Below are 17,838 nucleotides of genomic sequence, written 5' to 3'. Positions count from 1 at the left end.
TAAACAAAAAACAGTCAGTCTAAAAATGGTACTGAGGGGTGGACGGGCTGGAAGAAGAAACAACACAAAATCGCAGCCGAACAAAAGTGCAAAAAACAACAACAGCTGAGCTGGTAACTAATCTAACAAACAAAATAAAAAAAAATTGTAACCGATTAAAAAAGGCTGTTGGAGAGTCTGTGTGCAAAACAAGTAATGTGGAAAAATGCTTTGTTCTAGAACAGATTAAAATAATAACATCGTTACATAACTCCTTGAGGCACAGCAGTGTTCTTCGTGTTTGTATTTGAAAGCAGTGAAATTCCCCTGGAAGAAAACGTGTGTTATCTGTGTTACGGGAACGGCCCCGTCACACTTTGCCTTTAGTCTAAAACATTGCATCAGTCGGGTGTGGCCAAAATGATGAATACAAAAACAGACACTAACATGATCAAGAGGTTGGTGTTTTTCTCAAATTGAAAAACCTTCTTCTCAAGAAACTCTTGACAAATCTAACTGTGGCCTTGCAAATCTCACTTTTCTGTTAATGAGGGAAAAAATGAAGCAACTTGACAAAACCTATTTCGACCAGCTGGTGAGCGTTGCTTCATATTCAGTAGTAAATCCTGAGTATTTACACATATTTACCCTGTGGAGGTAGATGAAGATGGGATCAGTTCCATTCTTAGTGGTCATAACCAGAACAAGGCCTACATTTGTGAGCAACAAAGGAAAGAACCGGTTAAATTAAAACCCCTGGATTTCACATAAGCATGAATGTTTTTCATCTTCTATCAAATTCAATTGTCTCACACATTTGAAGGGCTGTCAGGATCTGTATTGTATCAATGTTAGCTGCTGTGTTGGGGGAAGAACAGTGCACATTAGTGCACACGCACTAACAGCAATGAGGCTTTAGGGAATTACAGAAAGCAGGGAAGGGGGAACGAGGTCTATCCGAAGGCTTCTTGATGGGACCCGGGCGATAAATGACCGTGTGAAATCTTCAATATGTTAATAAAAAAAACATACAAAAACATGAAAAGTTCTACAGTCTGTATCTGATATTTCAATGTGTGTGTGTGTGTGTGTGCATGTGTGATACTGTGACACAGGGTGTTGTGTGTTATATGAATTTAGCTGCACACTGGACAGCGGCCAAAAGTGTGTTTTATAGGACAGAATGTCCTCCCTCTCTCTTTTTCTCTCACTGTGTGTGTGTGTGCGTGTGTGTGTGTGTGTGTGTGTGTGTGTGTGTGTGCGTGCGTGCACACGCGCGTGTCAGATGCACACTCCTTTATGCTTATTGTTCCACAGCATTGGAGTGTTAGCGTCCAGCTGACTGATATACGTCTCCCTTCCGTCCTGTTGCTCCAAGAATGAGCCAATCAGAGCTGATGCAGCCACACAGGAAGTTCCCCTGTGCCGCCGCTGAGTGACGAGGATGTTGTATCTTCATCGCAACGTCAATAAAGACACTTTCCGTGGTTCTCTACATGGTTTGCTGATTGACAAATACGGCCCCTTGGTCAAAGGTCCCACCACATGTGTGGCACATAAATTTGAGCTGCTGAGTGTATTCCTGTTTTCAATTTGATGCATGATGCATGGAAAAGTGAATAAGATAACAAAAGCAGAGCTGTGTCCATGACAGGAATCCCATGACCTCTGGCGAAAACGTCACTGAAGTTTCAACACATGAAATGCATCCAAGAACTTACTCTGAAACATGATGAAGTTTCAGAGCCAAACGAGACGATGACAATATGGGAAGTGATTTTTCATTCCAGAACCAGCAGCCTCCAAACACTGAGAATCGTTGTTATGAGATGAAGGAAGGTTTCAGTTCATTCAGATAAACCCTTACTGCAGCTGGCTGCATGCTGCATGTTTGAACAGAAACATTTCAGAAAATAAAGCAGATGGAGACAGAGAAAAGAAACTAATCGCGACTAATGATATGAAAGGAAACGGGGGGGGGGGGGGGGGGGGGGGGAGAGAGAAAGAGAAGCTCGAGAGAAGATTCCTTCCCATAAACCAACCATCAATCCATATTATAGAGCCAGTAAAGTACAGACAGCCATAAGGACTCACTTAAATGCAGTACAGACAGAGGAACCTGTAGGAAGTGTGAGGAGGAAAGTGTGTGTGTGTGTTTGCGTGTGTAGGTGTGTGTGTGGCGGGGGGTCTAATCCACAGTTTAGATGAAGAAGAGGGATGACTGGACCAGGCCAAACTTCATGCTGCCGAGTTTAAACAGTTTACATCTGGTATCCCCAAAACACACACACACACACACACACACACAAACACACAAACACACTCACGCACCCACAAGCAGATGTCTTTCATAAATGAAGGCACACACAAGTGAAGTAAACACACACACATTCACAAAATTGAGAGGGACCAATGGATATAAGAACACATCACCCACCACAGAAACAAAGTTGATTCCTCCCTGAGCCCTCTAGTGGTGAATAGTAGAACTACGCGTACAAGGCTGCTCCGCCTGTGTGTGTAGGGTGGATGCCTTTGCCTAAATATCTAAATAAACAGAGCGCAAGAGGCATTTAAGCAGAATTTAGGGCGACAGAGACAGAACGTGTCCTTCCATTTCTAATAACTAACATTTTGGAGGTTGAAGTCAACACATTTGCTAATTCTTCATCCTCTTGCCTCTACCAGGATGCTTTATTTCTATGTTTGCCTGCGCTGCAACCCTCACGTTAAACGGAGGTAAACGAGTAATGTTGAGGTAGTTACAAGGCAAATATCAGTTACTGTGGGTACATTTGTGCATCCCCCCCCCCCTGCTATGATTCTACACACTTGACATGAAGCCGCACCATAAAATATCTTTGATAGGAAATAGTAGTGTTCGTCAGTTTGATACACTTTGGCCGAGGATATTAAACATCTTGAATGATTTTTGTGAAATTTTGTTTTTGAATTGTCTCCAGATGATTTTCAATTTGCAGGAGAAATTTTCCAACTGTGCACAAGAAGTGTAGAAATAAAATGGAATTATTATCATTGTATTTCAAATATGCAGGGATATTAAATCTCCCTGATGGACACTCCATGAGGTTTTGTCATCTCCAGAATCAATAATGATTCACAGCAGAATTTGCAAAGAGTATTTTAATTCCACAAAAGCTATTGAACCCAAAAAAACATTTATGAAACCTCAAATCACATCAAATATTTTCAGATATTTTATCGAGGCATTTTGATCGTTTAAGATGGAGCACATTCCTAGAAAACAATATTTTATAGATTTTTTGTTTGGATTCCTGCACACCTTAATGCAAAAAATATGATATTGTACAGCTCTCAAATACAAATACACTGATGTAAATATTTAATTGCAAGCAATACAAAGAAATATAATAACAGCAGGTCCAGTGTGTATAAGGGAATACATTATATTTAATGACAAAAAATATTTTAATTAGTATTTGATAACCTTAAAAATGAAACCTCTTCATTTCCAGAGTGTGAAGGACATCCGCAATACAACGCCATGTTTTTACATCAGTCCAGATCTGACAGACCAAACACCACCTCTAAAGAATATTCCACGTTAGTAAGGCCAAAACTGCCAATGTGGGTTTTCCTCTGCTCATGAAGAGAGAGGCTGAGGTGAGGGGTGTTCAGATAGTTGCTATCAGATCCCATACACTGAATATTTAAGAGGAAATAAAGGAAATCCTGGATCATTGTGTAACAATCAAACAAACAAAAAAGGCATCAAACCATAATAAAACACACATTTCATCTAACAGAAAAGTCTCATATTCAAATTATTTATTTATTTCTTAATAAAAGAAAACAAACACTGTTTTGATGATGATGATGGAAATAATGCTGTACGTATTATGTATGGCATGAGCTTCATGGTGTGCATAAACATAAAGATTACCAAGACTGATTATATTTGCATGAACTGCAAAAGGAAAATGATAATTGTAATACTAATATTGATAATATGAGCAGGTAGGACTGAGGGCTACAGCTGGCGCACAGCTGCAGAGTGCAGCCACGCTCTGCACATGACAGCGGGGTGCACAGCTGGAACCTCTGGAGGAATTAACAGCCACTGCTCTTATTTGGAATTGTTAATGACAAGGAGAGCTCAGTTTACTTTGAAACTATTGGGATTCAAAAGTGGATGCTTGTCAAACTACTTGTAGCGGAGAGCCGCGGACGTAGCTGCTGTGGAGTGTTTATGTGCTGCAGGCCGCTGACTGGGGAAGAGCACTTTCCTTCATTCAACTCCAGGAGAGGGAGGAGAAAAAGAGAGAGAGAGATATGCACACACTCCCTAGCCGATGCTTGCCATCACGTGGCTAATGCACAATAAAGTATTCTGGTTATTTGGAATTTAAAAATACTTGTGCTAGAATAAATAAGTAAAACACTTCACTTTGTGTCTGAACACACCCTAATCCAATTTAGCTCAGCTGGACTGAGACCAGACAGCAAATCTGATATGCAAGAAAGACGTTTTATGAAGTCCAATTAAATATGAACTCTCTCAAAGGAGAATTCTGAACATACAGTAAAGGAGCTCTTGGCCACTTTTCACAAGCCTATTTTAATAAACCAGATTGAGTTCTGCAGAATCAGAATAAAGCAAATGTGTGAATCAAATAGTACAACTGCAACCAAAACACGAGTTGTATCAAATACAGTCAAAGTATTTGAATGTATTTGAAAAAATGTGAAAAAAACCCCAAAAATCAACAAGAAGGAAAAGACAAAAAAATAAGAATGCCCAGAAATGGAATAGCGACTTGTCAATAAAAACAATCTTTAAAGTGATTGTGTGCCACTGTGGAATTTGATTTTACAAAACACATTTTGAAGCACACACTAAAATGCTGGAATCAGAAATGCAGAAATCCGACGACTCCACATGCGATGGATGAAGCATAATGCCTGAGTGCAGCGTGATGGTGCGTCTACATTGTTAGCAGCTTTAAGTCTTTCAACGTCAAAGCTCTGGCGTCAGAGGTCAAAGGTTGGCGTCTGTTCCAGTATTTTACTGTTACAAAATCATCTTGAATTCAAAAATTGTGTAACAAAAAATGACCGAAAAGGACATTTGCACTGTGAACGTGTTCTTTCAGGCATCAGTTACCCAATAAAACATGTATTTTTTTCTACACATGGACGCTTTGTTGTGGAAATCTTCCTGGTTTAGCGATCAGCTTCTGTGTCTGCATTCACGCTCAGTGTGTTTTGATGCATCCGCTCCAGTATCCGGTGTATGCTGCAAAAGCTGGGTCTGTCTGGCGGCTGTGTGCTCCAACAGAGCCTCATCAGATTGTACAGCTCCAAGGGACAGTTCTCAGGACAAGAAAGGATGTGGCCATCTCTGACATAGTAAATCACCTCCTCGTGACCCATACCATAGTACGGCTGCATCCCGTGGGAGAAAATCTCCCACAGAACCACGCCGTAGGCCCAGACATCTGATTCAGTGGTGTAGCGGTTGTAGAAAATCGATTCTGGGGGCATCCAGCGGATGGGGATGGCATCATTCTCATTGGCTTTGTAGTAATCGGCTGAGTATATGTTTCTGGAGAGGCCAAAGTCTGCAATCTTAACTACCATTTCCTCGCCGACCAGGCAGTTTCGTGTTGCCAGGTCACGGTGGACAAACTTTCGCTCTGACAGGTATGCCATCCCCGCAGCGATCTGCTGAGAGACAGACAGCTGTTCAGCGCAAGATAGAAGTCCCGCCTCCAGCTCAGAGGAGAAACTGGGACCCGATAGGCTGGCATGGCTTAGGGAGCGCACAGATTGGCTGGGAGATCTGCGGCGCAGAAACTCGTTGAGGTCGCCGTGCGCCATGTACTCGAACATCAGACACATGGGTTTTCCCACTGCGCACACACCTGGGAGAAAAGGCACATTTTATTTCATGATCTCGCAGAATATATAAAGATCTGTGGAATTTTTTAACCCATAAACACATTGATTCCATCATTAAAACCATAACAAAGAGTATACACACACACACACACACACATACATGAGCAGCCCTGCGAAGGCAAATGTAGTGAGGTAAAGAGTTTACATTTAGCAGTGGGATGATTGAGGCTGCACCTTGTGAATCTCAGGTACCATCAAAATGCCTTAAGTGGAACGCCACAGTTCCCATAATGCAACATGTTTGCCTGCAGTTGAAAATAAAATGAATGCATGATTTTTAAAAGAACGACCCTCCTTTAACTAAGATAATAAATAGATAATAATAAATGAAATTGAGATTATGCTGAAGATCAAGAACTCTCACGGAGTTACAGATTTTCTGACTTCTGACTCGGAGGCAGTAAAAAGGAACACAATAAATGACTAACAGGAGCAAAGCAATATGCACAAACATTTTAGGGAGACTTTTTGTCACGCTTTATTAATGGTTATCACTTGGACTTTTGAAGGGAGGCACAGAGGTCAGGCTGAGTTTGTCCGTGTCCTTTGTGTCACAGAGTGGAACAGTTCCCAGATCACTGCTCTCTGGAGGGGGGGGGGGGGGGGGGGGTGCATGTGTATGTGTGCGTGTTTGTCCACAGTCAGGCCTGTGGTTTTACAGTAGCAGACTCGGATGGAGGTTGTAACTGGATCAGCGTGTGTCACTTCATTGCTAAATATAAGGAGCACAGAGGCCCCGTTCCGTCCACACACATCTGAAAACATAACGGGCTTGTAAGACATCTGATAGCTCTCATTTAGAAATATGAAACATTATGGATGTCACATATATTTTTACACATGAAGGTGATTAGAGGTTAATGAGATAATGAGATTAACTCCGGTGTCATGTGCATCAGAGGCTTCAGAGTTGCTTCTGTCTCTGGAGGAGTCGCTCAAAATAAATGTGAGGATACATATGTCTTATCATCTCTTGACTTTCTGCTGATTTAAAACAACCACGAGAGCAGATCAAAAAATAATGACACATCTTCCTGCTCAGTCAATGGCCGATGGATTTGTTTCGTCTCTGACAGTGGAGTGTTCCGTATCGCTGCATATCTTCCTGGAAGTATATGTGGATATGAGCTGTTTGTATTAGATTAGATAGGCTGTAATAACGTAGACGGACAAACCTTAAGGACCTTTGTTCGACGTAGGTCAATAAAGGTCCCATTAGCTGTCAGCCAGTGCTTGATTACTTTGAAGGAATTCTATTTGCCTCTTAAGTGAAGGACATAATTAATTACTTCAAGGAAAATTTAAATGCATAAAAAAATACTTTACAAGAAATACCACAAAGGAAGACAATTGCTAACAGGCATGATGAGTGGGATTCCTTTTTTTGTTTTACTGATTGAGCAGTTGATGCCGCGCAGAAACACAAACCCACCGAGGAGCCGTACGATGTTGGGATGATCAAATTGGGCCATGAGTGCCGCCTCTCTCTGGAAGTCGTTCTGCATGTCAGCTGAGGCTTCCTCCTTCAGCATCTTCACGGCCACCATCGTGAAAGGCTCCAGTGGCTGCAGACTCGGAGCTCTGCAACCAAAACAAAAAAAGTAGGGATCATTTCGGGGTTGTAAAATTACAGAAGCTTATGTTTATTGCAATTCTTTGCAAATTCTAATAATATTAATTGTCTATGTTTTGTAAAGTGCCAAGATATGGATTATAAGGTATCAGGGTTTTTTTTCTTCTTCTGTGATGTGAATGAATCAAAATAAAATAAATAAATAAAAATAATCCTTTTAATATTTGGCTAGTGGTCATCATTTATTTATTATTAACATTACTGAATATGGCAATATTCTATTAGTAATGCATTACACTAGTAACATAGTGTAATGATATTTAATGCTATGACACAAGGTTATGGCTGTAACCAGCTTACCCACCACCAGATTTATGTAACCAAAAACTCGAACGAATCCTTTGAGGGTTCTCAGAAGTCCTGCAAACATTTCTTTTAATGTTTTCCTGCAACGTAAATCTGGAACGTAACGTCAGTCACTGGGAGGAAACAGGAATACACAAACTTCCTGCGTTAGCTCTCTGAAGGGACAAACTAAAGTCATCGTGTTTTTTTTTGTCTGTATAGATTTATATAAAGATTAGAAACTATATGTTCTCCCCCCTCCTAAACCCCTCAGGGGGCGAAGCTGAGATATTTTATGTGGTTCTAATGGAAGTCAACGGGACCAAGAAGTGAATAACGCCTGTTCTTCACACCTCGCACTCGAAGGACAAAAACAAATCCTGACCACAGTTATCTGTTAGACTGACTATTTATAGATGTGTATATGTTTAGAATCCAAAAATAAAAATCAGGGAAATGAGTATGTTTAAACGATGGTGAAGGTGAGTCAATAGGGTTAAGTGTGCACATTCGTGACTTAAACTCTACAGCGCCTCAACACAGGACGCTCACGACTCATCCATAATCAGATCAAGTCCAGTCATCTGCTGGCATTGGAACGGATCAGTTCATGTAATAAACAGTTAGTAACACACAGAACTGCAATGGACATTTTTTTGCTCATTTTATTTCAAGTTGTGATTATAGTTCAGGAGAAACATTTTCCTTTTGACACCAGAGAAGCCCGTTCTCCTGCTTTGGCCAGAGCTTTCTGGTGTTTACAAGTTTACATGTCCATCCATCCATCCATCCATCCATCCATCTTCATCCGCTTATCCGGGGCTGGGTCGCGGGGGCAGCAGCCTAAGCAGGGAAGCCCAGACTTCCTTCTCCCCGGCCACTTCCTCTAGCTCTTCCGGGGGGATCCCGAGGCGTTCCCAGGGCAGCCGAGAGACATAGTCTCTCCAGCGACTCTCCTCAGTCCATCCCAGTGGTCTTCTCCCGGTGGGACGTGCCCTGAACACCTCACCGGGGAGGCATCCAGGAGGCATCCTGAATAGATGCCCGAGCCACCTCATCTGACTCCTCTCCACGCGGAGGAGCAGCGGCTCTACTCCGAGCTCCTCCCGGATGACTGAGCTTCTCACCCTATCTCTAAGGGAGAGCCCAGCCACCCTACGGAGGAAGCTCATTTCAGCCGCTTGTACCCGGGATCTCGTTCTATCGGTCACTACCCAAAGCTCGTGGTCGACCATAGGTTCCGAGGGTAGGAGAACGAAGATCGACCGGTAAATCGAGAGCTTCGCCTTTCGGCTCAGCTCTCTCGTCACCATGACAGATCTGTGCAGAGTCCGCATCACTGCAGACGCTGCATCGATCCGTCTGTCGATCTCCCGCTCCATCCTTCCCTCACACAAGACCCCGAGGTACTTGAACTCCTCCCACGTACATTAACCTCCTGACCCAGCCATGCATGTCAACGGGCTGGGTCTGGGGAGGTTAAAGAAGTCATTTTGGAACATTCTGTTTGGACCTGGACCATTTCAGTCTGGCCAGCAATCTCCTGTACCACTTCTTTTTCTTCTGTGGCTTCTGTTCTGGAACGGGGCTCTGAAGATCTACCATGTTGGTTTTGTCTGTGTGCTCCAGCTCCTCTTCATTTTCTAAATGAGGCCCCTGCTCCTTCACACAGTTCTCCTTGTTCTCCTGCAGATCAGCTTCATTGCAGGCTGAGGATCTCTCCTTCTCCTTGAGGTTAAGCTCGGGTGTGGCGGCCACCTCTTTCTCCTGCAGGTCCTCCTGCTCCTTCCCCGGCTGAACGTTTGTCTCTTGGAAAGGAGACGACTCCACTTGCTGACTTCTGGATGCCTCCATCTCTTGTATCAGGGAGTTCCTCTCCTGCTGGAGTTGCTGCCACAGATGATGCGATGCCTTCAGATCAGCTTTTAACGCATCAATCTCTGCGCTGGATGCCTGACGTTGGGCTTGATGTTCGGCCTTCATTCTTTCCAGAACTGCAACCCACTCATTGTCCCCCATCCAGGAAGCGGTGTGCAGATAGTGAAGGGCTGCCCTGTCGTGATGCAGCTGCTGCTCCAGCAGCTCCTTATATGAATGCACCTCCGCCAGCTGTTTCCTGAGGTCATCGCAGTCGGACGATGGAGCATTCTGCTGCATCTCACAGAGGGCTGTGACCTGATCCTCCAGAAACTGGACTTGATCTGTTTGGCTGGCCTGTTTAGCTTCAGCCAGCTCGGCTTTGAGGTGCCGAATCTCTTTTTTCTGGAGCTCCTTCTCTGTGCTCCATGGGTGGCAATCTTTTTTTGCCTGAAGCTTGTCAAGGAAACCCGCCAGCAGATTCTTGTCCAGTTGGATGCTGTAGCGCCCCACAAGTTTACTCTGGGAGAGAATCACGGAGTCGTCGCGCAGCTCACGTCGAAGAAGTTTCTCAGTGGCTTGCATCGTCTTCCTATGTCTCAACCCGAGGAAGAACAGCAGCATCTCCTCCTTAATCTCAACGTTGACCCTGTCCATCAGAGGGGACATTTGGGAACTGCGTTCAGTCATCATCTCTGTCAGAAGCTTCCACTCTCAGCAAACGTCTGGACCTCATACTGGGGCGGAATTTATAGCGTACATGAAAGGAATGTCACAGCTGCCTTTATGGCTTTGATCTTGAGTTGCTAGGATTCCACCTTCAAAGCACATGCACGCACACTCACACACTGTGCATGAGTGTGTGTGTATGATCTCCTCTTCCTCGTGATCGTAACATGCTTTTGCACGCTGGAGAGACATAGTCTCTCCAGCGTGTCCTCAGTCCATCCCAGTGGTCTTCTCCCGGTGGGACGTGCCCTGAACACCTCACCGGGGAGGCGTCCAGGAGGCATCCTGAATAGATGCCCGAGCAACCTCATCTGACTCCTCTCCACGCGGAGGAGCAGCGGCTCTACTCCGAGCTCCTCCCGGATGACTGAGCTTCTCACCCTATCTCTAAGGGAGAGCCCAGCCACCCTACGGAGGAAGCTCATTTCAGCCGCTTGTACCCGGGATCTCGTTCTATCGGTCACTACCCAAAGCTCGTGGTCGACCATAGGTTCCGAGGGTAGGAGAACGAAGATCAACCGGTAAATCGAGAGCTTCGCCTTTCGGCTCAGCTCTCTCGTCACCATGACGGATCTGTGCAGAGTCCGCATTACTGCAGACGCTGCACCGATCCGTCTGTCGATCTCCCGCTCCATCCTTCCCTCACACAAGACCCCGAGGTACTTGAACTCCTCCACGTACATTAACCTCCTGACCCAGCCATGCATGTCCTTTGTAATGGACATATGTGCATTACAGAGGACGCATGTCAACGGGCTGGGTCTGGGGAGGTTAAAGAAGTCATTTTGGAACATTCTGTTTGGACCTGGACCATTTCAGTCTGGCCAGCAATCTCCTGTACCACTTCTTTTTCTTCTGTGGCTTCTGTTCTGGAACGGGGCTCTGAAGATCTACCATGTTGGTTTTGTCTGTGTGCTCCAGCTCCTCTTCATTTTCTAAATGAAGCCCCTGCTCCTTCACACAGTTCTCCTTGTTCTCCTGCAGATCAGCTTCATTGCAGGCTGAGGATCTCTCCTTCTCCTTGAGGTTAAGCTCGGGTGTGGCGGCCACTTCTTTCTCCTGCAGGTCCTCCTGCTCCTTCCCCGGCTGAACGTTTGTCTCTTGGAGAGGAGACGACTCCACTTGCTGACTTCTGGATGCCTCCATCTCTTGTATCAGGGAGTTCCTCTCCTGCTGGAGTTGCTGCCACAGATGATGCGATGCCTTCAGATCAGCTTTTAACGCATCAATCTCTGCGCTGGATGCCTGACGTTGGGCTTGATGTTCGGCCTTCATTCTTTCCAGAACTGCAACCCACTCATTGTCCCCCATCCAGGAAGCGGTGTGCAGATAGTGAAGGGCTGCCCTGTCGTGATGCAGCTGCTGCTCCAGCAGCTCCTTATATGAATGCACCTCCGCCAGCTGTTTCCTGAGGTCATCGCAGTCGGACGATGGAGCATTCTGCTGCATCTCACAGAGGGCTGTGACCTGATCCTCCAGAAACCGGACTTGATCTGTTTGGCTGGCCTGTTTAGCTTCAGCCAGCTCGGCTTTGAGGTGCCGAATCTCTTTTTTCTGGAGCTCCTTCTCTGTGCTCCATGGGTGGCAATCTTTTTTTGCCTGAAGCTTGTCAAGGAAACCCGCCAGCAGATTCTTGTCCAGTTGGATGCTGTAGCGCCCCACAAGTTTACTCTGGGAGAGAATCACGGAGTCGTCGCGCAGCTCACGTCGAAGAAGTTTCTCAGTGGCTTGCATCGTCTTCCTATGTCTCAACCCGAGGAAGAACAGCAGCATCTCCTCCTTAATCTCAACGTTGACCCTGTCCATCCGAGGGGACATTTGGGAACTGCGTTCAGTCATCATCTCTGTCAGAAGCTTCCACTCTCAGCAAACGTCTGGACCTCATACTGGGGCGGAATTTATAGCGTACATGAAAGGAATGTCACAGCTGCCTTTATGGCTTTGATCTTGAGTTGCTAGGATTACACCTTCAAAGCACACTCACACACTGTGCATGAGTGTGTGTGTGTGATCTCCTCTTCCTCGTGATCGTAACATGCTTTTGCTGCGAACTTCCTTGAAATATTCTGATGCCTGAATTTGTCCGACTTCCAAAGTTTCACTATTGTCTCCATCTCTTGCTGTCTTTTTCTCATATAATATACGCCAGTCGCTCATCCATGTTCTTCACTACAATAGTGTCCAAGTATGATATTCATTATCTTCCTTTGTCTCTTCTTCCTCACTGCCTGTTATTACACAACACTCTGTGAAGGTGTGTGTGTGTGTGTGTGTGTGTGTGCGATTGCCTGTGTTTGTGTGTGTTATCTTCTCCAGGGTGTCTCTATATGTCACCGTTTGATGTTCCGTGAAGGCATTAGCAGGTATCAAAAAGGACACCTCTCATTATCATTCAGCATAGCGACTGTTAGACTGCCGTCGGCTCCCATAATGCAGCGGTGCTGAACGTTTCATGGATTGTAACTTTATTTACTATTTATAGTAAAACGAAAGGTATAATCTGTTTCATGTCGGACAGTAAATATCTGCACTGTGTGATGAAGTTTAGGCCCTCTGTTGGGTTTAAAACTATTTTAATGCCACCTTTGACTGTGTAAAAATATATACAGTATATATATATATATTCTCTCTTTTTCTCTTGTTTTTCTTCTCTCACCTGGCTTGGAAAACTCGTCCAAAGGCTCCTTCTCCGATATCTCTAACGTATTGGATATTATTGCGAGGATACTCAAGGGCCAGGAGCTTGGCGTTCAGCAGCAGTGGAACCCGCTGGTACATGGGGTTAGGGTGGAGGCGATCCAGCAGGAGCTCCGATGGAAGAGCACTCAGCGCTGAGGTGTCCATCGCCCTGTGGGGAGAAAGGCAGGGGGATTTAAGCAAAAAGGTAGACACACAGATGAGGAATTGGGCATCTCAACTGCATTGCTGTCACCTCTTCCGGTTTCTCCACTGCCTCCTACGTCTGCAGCAGGCAAGCACGGCAATAGTGAGGAAGACTAGAGCTGCGAGTGTGGTGAGGAGGATGACGATGACAGACATGGAGTAAGCCGGAGATGATGCCGTGGTTGTGGGAGGGAGACGGGCGGTCTGACGAGGACCTGGTGTCTCTGGCTTCATCTCTAGAGAGAGTTCATATCAAGGCGTGATGTTGCATTTACAACATTTCCAAAGTGGGCACCAAAGATTAGTGTCACACTTCAGCAAATGTTTCCATCCCTTGCATAATGACCAGATCATTACATCCTGTGAGAAATCAGTGTGGAATGTTGAGATAATTTGTGCTCAAATTCTTGAATGGTGGCTAACAACATGTCTTTAGAGGCCAGGGTGACCTTGGCCTTTGACAACTACATCAGTTTAGGCAGTACTTAAGGGTGAATGGAAGGTTCTGGCAAAAAAAAAATGATATTATGTTCTTGTGAATAAGACAGGATGTGTGGAAAGGTTTCATTAAACCATACATATATTTAATTAATTATTTGTATTAGTCATTTTCCGGTCTGCTTTATCCTCATAATATTATAGAGTCCAACAGGTGTCACGGGTCAAATAAAAAATATATATTTATATTTAGTAATTTAATAAAATAGCAAAAATATTAATCATATTTATTATATCATTATCATTGATATACCTTCCAAAGAACAGGTAATTAAAGAAATCTATATCTAAAACTGTGTTAAAACTATTTCTACATTGATGAACAAATTGAGAGGCGTCACAATAAAAGTGTTTCACAGATATAAATCCAACGCCATAACTCTGTAGCTGCACCAAAACATTTACAGGATCATTTTCACATTGTATTCTGCACTTTATAATGTTGCTGCAACAACATCCAATATACTATCACAAATGCATAAAAAAATGAGAGCCGATCAATCGATTTGGGTATAGATTATGTCAGATTAGGCTAAACGATGTCATGATGCAAGGAGCCTCTGCACGCTAAAACCAACTTTGAGCTGCAGATTGGCCTCCTGCTCAGATGACTGTTAGCAAACCTCAAACCTGTGGGAGCGCTCTGGTTTTCATGGCTTTACTGCAGCATGGCTAACAGCCCAGTTTGCAGTCTGAACCAACGCTGCTGTGAAGACTGACATCACAGTAATATTACATGAACCAGCCTTTTTTTTGTCTCTTCTGTAGCAATGAAGGTAAAACACATCCAGTGACCTCCATGATGCTCCCTGAACTCATTGAGACTAAAATTAGGCAGAATTAGGAAGTACCTGAGAGCATTCGCTGCTCCCCGCATTGTGGCACAGTGCAGTACTCCCAGCGTAAACTGGGATTGGAGGTGTAGCACCAGGGCCTGTCGTTGACTCCCCCGGGGTTCCTGCAGTAGTTGAGAGAGTTCTTTAACTCTGGGATCGCATCCACAGATAGCCTGTGCTGGTGGGGAACCTGCAGGTGCACGACAGCATGGTACAGGAGAGAAAGTCACAGTGAGATGCAACAATAGTCACAAACAGGCCCAGTTTCAAAGGAACGGAGGAGGTGGAGTGCTCTAAACAAGCATTTTAGGAACTTTCCCTCAGATGGTTGCCATTTTGCCTTTCTGCTTTCCTGAGCAGTGAGTGTCCTACATGTGTCCAGAGGTTGTTACCCTCGCGAAGAGGAGGCGAGGGTATTGCAATTGGGTGCGTTTGTTTGTCTGTTTGTTTGTCTGTTTGTTTGTTTGTCCGCACGCATAACTCAAAAACTAGTAACCCAATCAACTTGAAATTTTTACACAAGCAAGGTTCTGTCCGTGGCTCGGTCCACCCCGATAATGGAATGATCCAGATCTGGATCCAGATTCTAGAATTATTTTTACATCTGGAATCGTGCCTGTGCTGCAAACTGCCACTTTAAGAGGGAGGGACACGAATGGCATGATGGGAAAAAGAGTCCAGAAGGAGTCTTGTAGTACGTTCCGGAGCAGCAAGCTAGAGCAGGTTTGGCCCCTCTGATCCGGAAGCCCTGTTTACTGTCTCACAAGATCCAATAGTCTATTGGAGGCGAGGGTCTGCAATCTCTGACTGTCTTTCTAGTTGTTGTTGTTTTATTAAAGCATTGAGTCGTGCTTTGATCCGACCCTGTGATCTGGAGAGCGACAGGGGAAACACGCTTGTCTTAAGGGATCAATAAAGACCGCACTATATCTTCCTTGCTTTCAAGAGCTGCTGGAGAAATTTCATCGCGTTCGTTTTTCTGTGGCTTAGAGTGCCAACATAAACACGGAACATCTGGTATCCGTCGGGTGAGCTTCAGAAATCAAAACTGCAATCGTGTAGTCACATCCAGAGAGACGTGAGACTACGAGCTGACTAGAGCAGCAGGAATTTGTACACTTGAGAGGATTCATTGAAAAAAAATGTTGTGATATCTCAATGACAAGATCCTTTGAGCATTTCCTGTTGTTGTACACAAACGCGTTGTTTGTCGGTGCTGCCACAACAGTCCACCACCCGGAAACTGCTCTGTTAAGCGAAACCACCTGTCAGCTCACGTGACCCATATGCACCACACCAGTGTGGTTAATAGTGAACCGATGATAACTAGGATCCTAACAGGGACTCTGGTGGCATATTTTGTCAAAAGCAGTGTATAAATCAACATCTGACATTGAGTACTTTATCACATTTCACAGACTTTATAATGACAAGAAGCAGCTGTTGTCCTGACCGATCAAACAAAAATGTAAGTTGTCAGAGCAGCCTTCAAAAAACCAAAAAACCAAATACCACTGACCATTCAGCTGAAATCCATAGATTTTGTGTTTATTATTTATTTGAAAATAGAAATGAAATAGGAATGAAAATATGTGTGAATGACTTATTCTCTCAGTGACACTAGTATATATAAATATTAGTTTGTGCAGCATGTGCGTGTGAAAACTAATTGCTTCCAGGGGCAGGATGTGACACGACACGGCCCTCCCTCTCTGCTGACCTGGCAGACGCCAAAAAAAAACCACACACACACACACACATCTGCACACCAACTGACGCTGCACAGGAGAGCAGCAACAGATCACCCTAACAGACCCTCTCCCAGTGCCAAGCCATAAAAACACGGAGGCTTTTGGAACAGGGAATGTGCATGTTTGTGTGGGAGCGCGTCCGGCGCTCTGAACCGAGCTGTAAGCACTTTCCTGTCCTTTTTTGGTCGGAGGTCAGCAACGTGTGAAATAAAACAACATCCACTCACAAAATATCAGCGAAACTTTACTGTGTTACGGGTTTAAATCTGCAGAGCACGCGTGGAACCTTAAATATCTCGATGAGCTGCATCGATGGCCTTGCTGAGGCCAAAGCCCTGAAACACTCTTCCACAGCTGTGTTTTATTGTAACGTCTTTAATCTTGATTTTGCGGTTTCAGTTGGAAGTTCATATTAATGTCTTTTGACCATTTTTTTTTTTTTTTTTGTAATTTAAAATGTCCACCTCACTCTGTTTCTGCATGCTTTAATCAACACTGCGTATTTTATCTGTATTTAAATGTGTGTTCTCCACTCAAGGCACAACAATACCTGCTGGCTCCAGGACTGACACGGCGTCCCAGATCTGGTTGCGTTCGCGCTTCCTTGGTAGAAACGGCCTCTGTCTTTGTAACACGATGCTGTTGATGGCAAAGAACATTTAAAATAGGCTATGAATCGTATTTATTAATTTACCTAATTGTTCAAATTATGTTCTGATACTTAACGCGGATATATTTTTGTTCCATGTCAATGCTGTTGACTTACTAGTAATTTGATCTGTCTTGATGTCTGAAATGTAGAAAAGAAGAGATGAATGCATTACAGTGTGAGAGGGAAATGGATGAAGCCTGCAGGTCGTTTCAGTCCACTAAATATTATATTACAAACAAGTTGTGTACTGATGGCTGTATCGTTTGTCTCAGCCCTCCTAATGACCTCATCACTATCCGTCTGATTTGGCACCTCAGCGAACAAGCACCCGGCCAACATAATGCTCCGTTTCCTCTCTGCTTTTATGCTCCATTTCTTTCTGCAGCACAGAATGTGCGAATGTCTGTCTCAGCATTTTCTATAAACAGGATACTTCCGTTTGTTGTTGTTACAGCACGCTGGCGCTCCAAGATTAGAGCTATCTTACCCACAAATGGGACATGAGTACAAGCATCAGGGTCTGTGCGAAGGCTCGGTAAGGTCTGACAGTTGGGCAGCAGTGAAGTGAGAGTGTGGGACCCAGTGACGGCGCTGAAAAGACCAGGCTGGACAGAACTGCTGCCCTCTAGCAACAGCCACTCCTTATGGCAGTACAGCTCCTTCACAGCCAGGCAGTGCTCTCTGATTGGACAGAAAATAAGAGATGGAAACAATCCTTATCATCTGCATTCATTAATTTTTTTCAAAGCCAACAAGTGAACCAAAGATCTAAAGGATATGTCAGCTACCTGC

General features: G+C 44.4%; 1 protein-coding gene across 1 annotated transcript; it reads right to left on the bottom strand.

Moving 5' to 3' along the window:
- Window positions 1-5,184: 5,184 nt before the first annotated feature.
- On the bottom strand, window positions 5,185-17,761 carry LOC137913984 (muscle, skeletal receptor tyrosine protein kinase-like; the record flags this gene model as incomplete). Its single annotated transcript, XM_068757604.1, has 8 exons — window positions 5,185-5,885; window positions 7,355-7,503; window positions 13,083-13,274; window positions 13,359-13,545; window positions 14,659-14,833; window positions 16,945-17,033; window positions 17,161-17,184; window positions 17,534-17,761. Coding segments are annotated over 8 exons (1,745 nt in total), but the record flags the coding sequence as incomplete, so codon positions are not given.
- Between the last annotated feature and the right edge of the window lie 77 nt (window positions 17,762-17,838).

This window comes from Brachionichthys hirsutus, unplaced genomic scaffold, assembly GCF_040956055.1.
Source record: "Brachionichthys hirsutus isolate HB-005 unplaced genomic scaffold, CSIRO-AGI_Bhir_v1 contig_646, whole genome shotgun sequence".
NCBI lineage: Eukaryota > Metazoa > Chordata > Actinopteri > Lophiiformes > Brachionichthyidae > Brachionichthys > Brachionichthys hirsutus.
The sequence above is the reverse complement of the archived record's forward strand: the minus strand, read 5'-3'. Positions and strand labels throughout refer to the sequence as shown.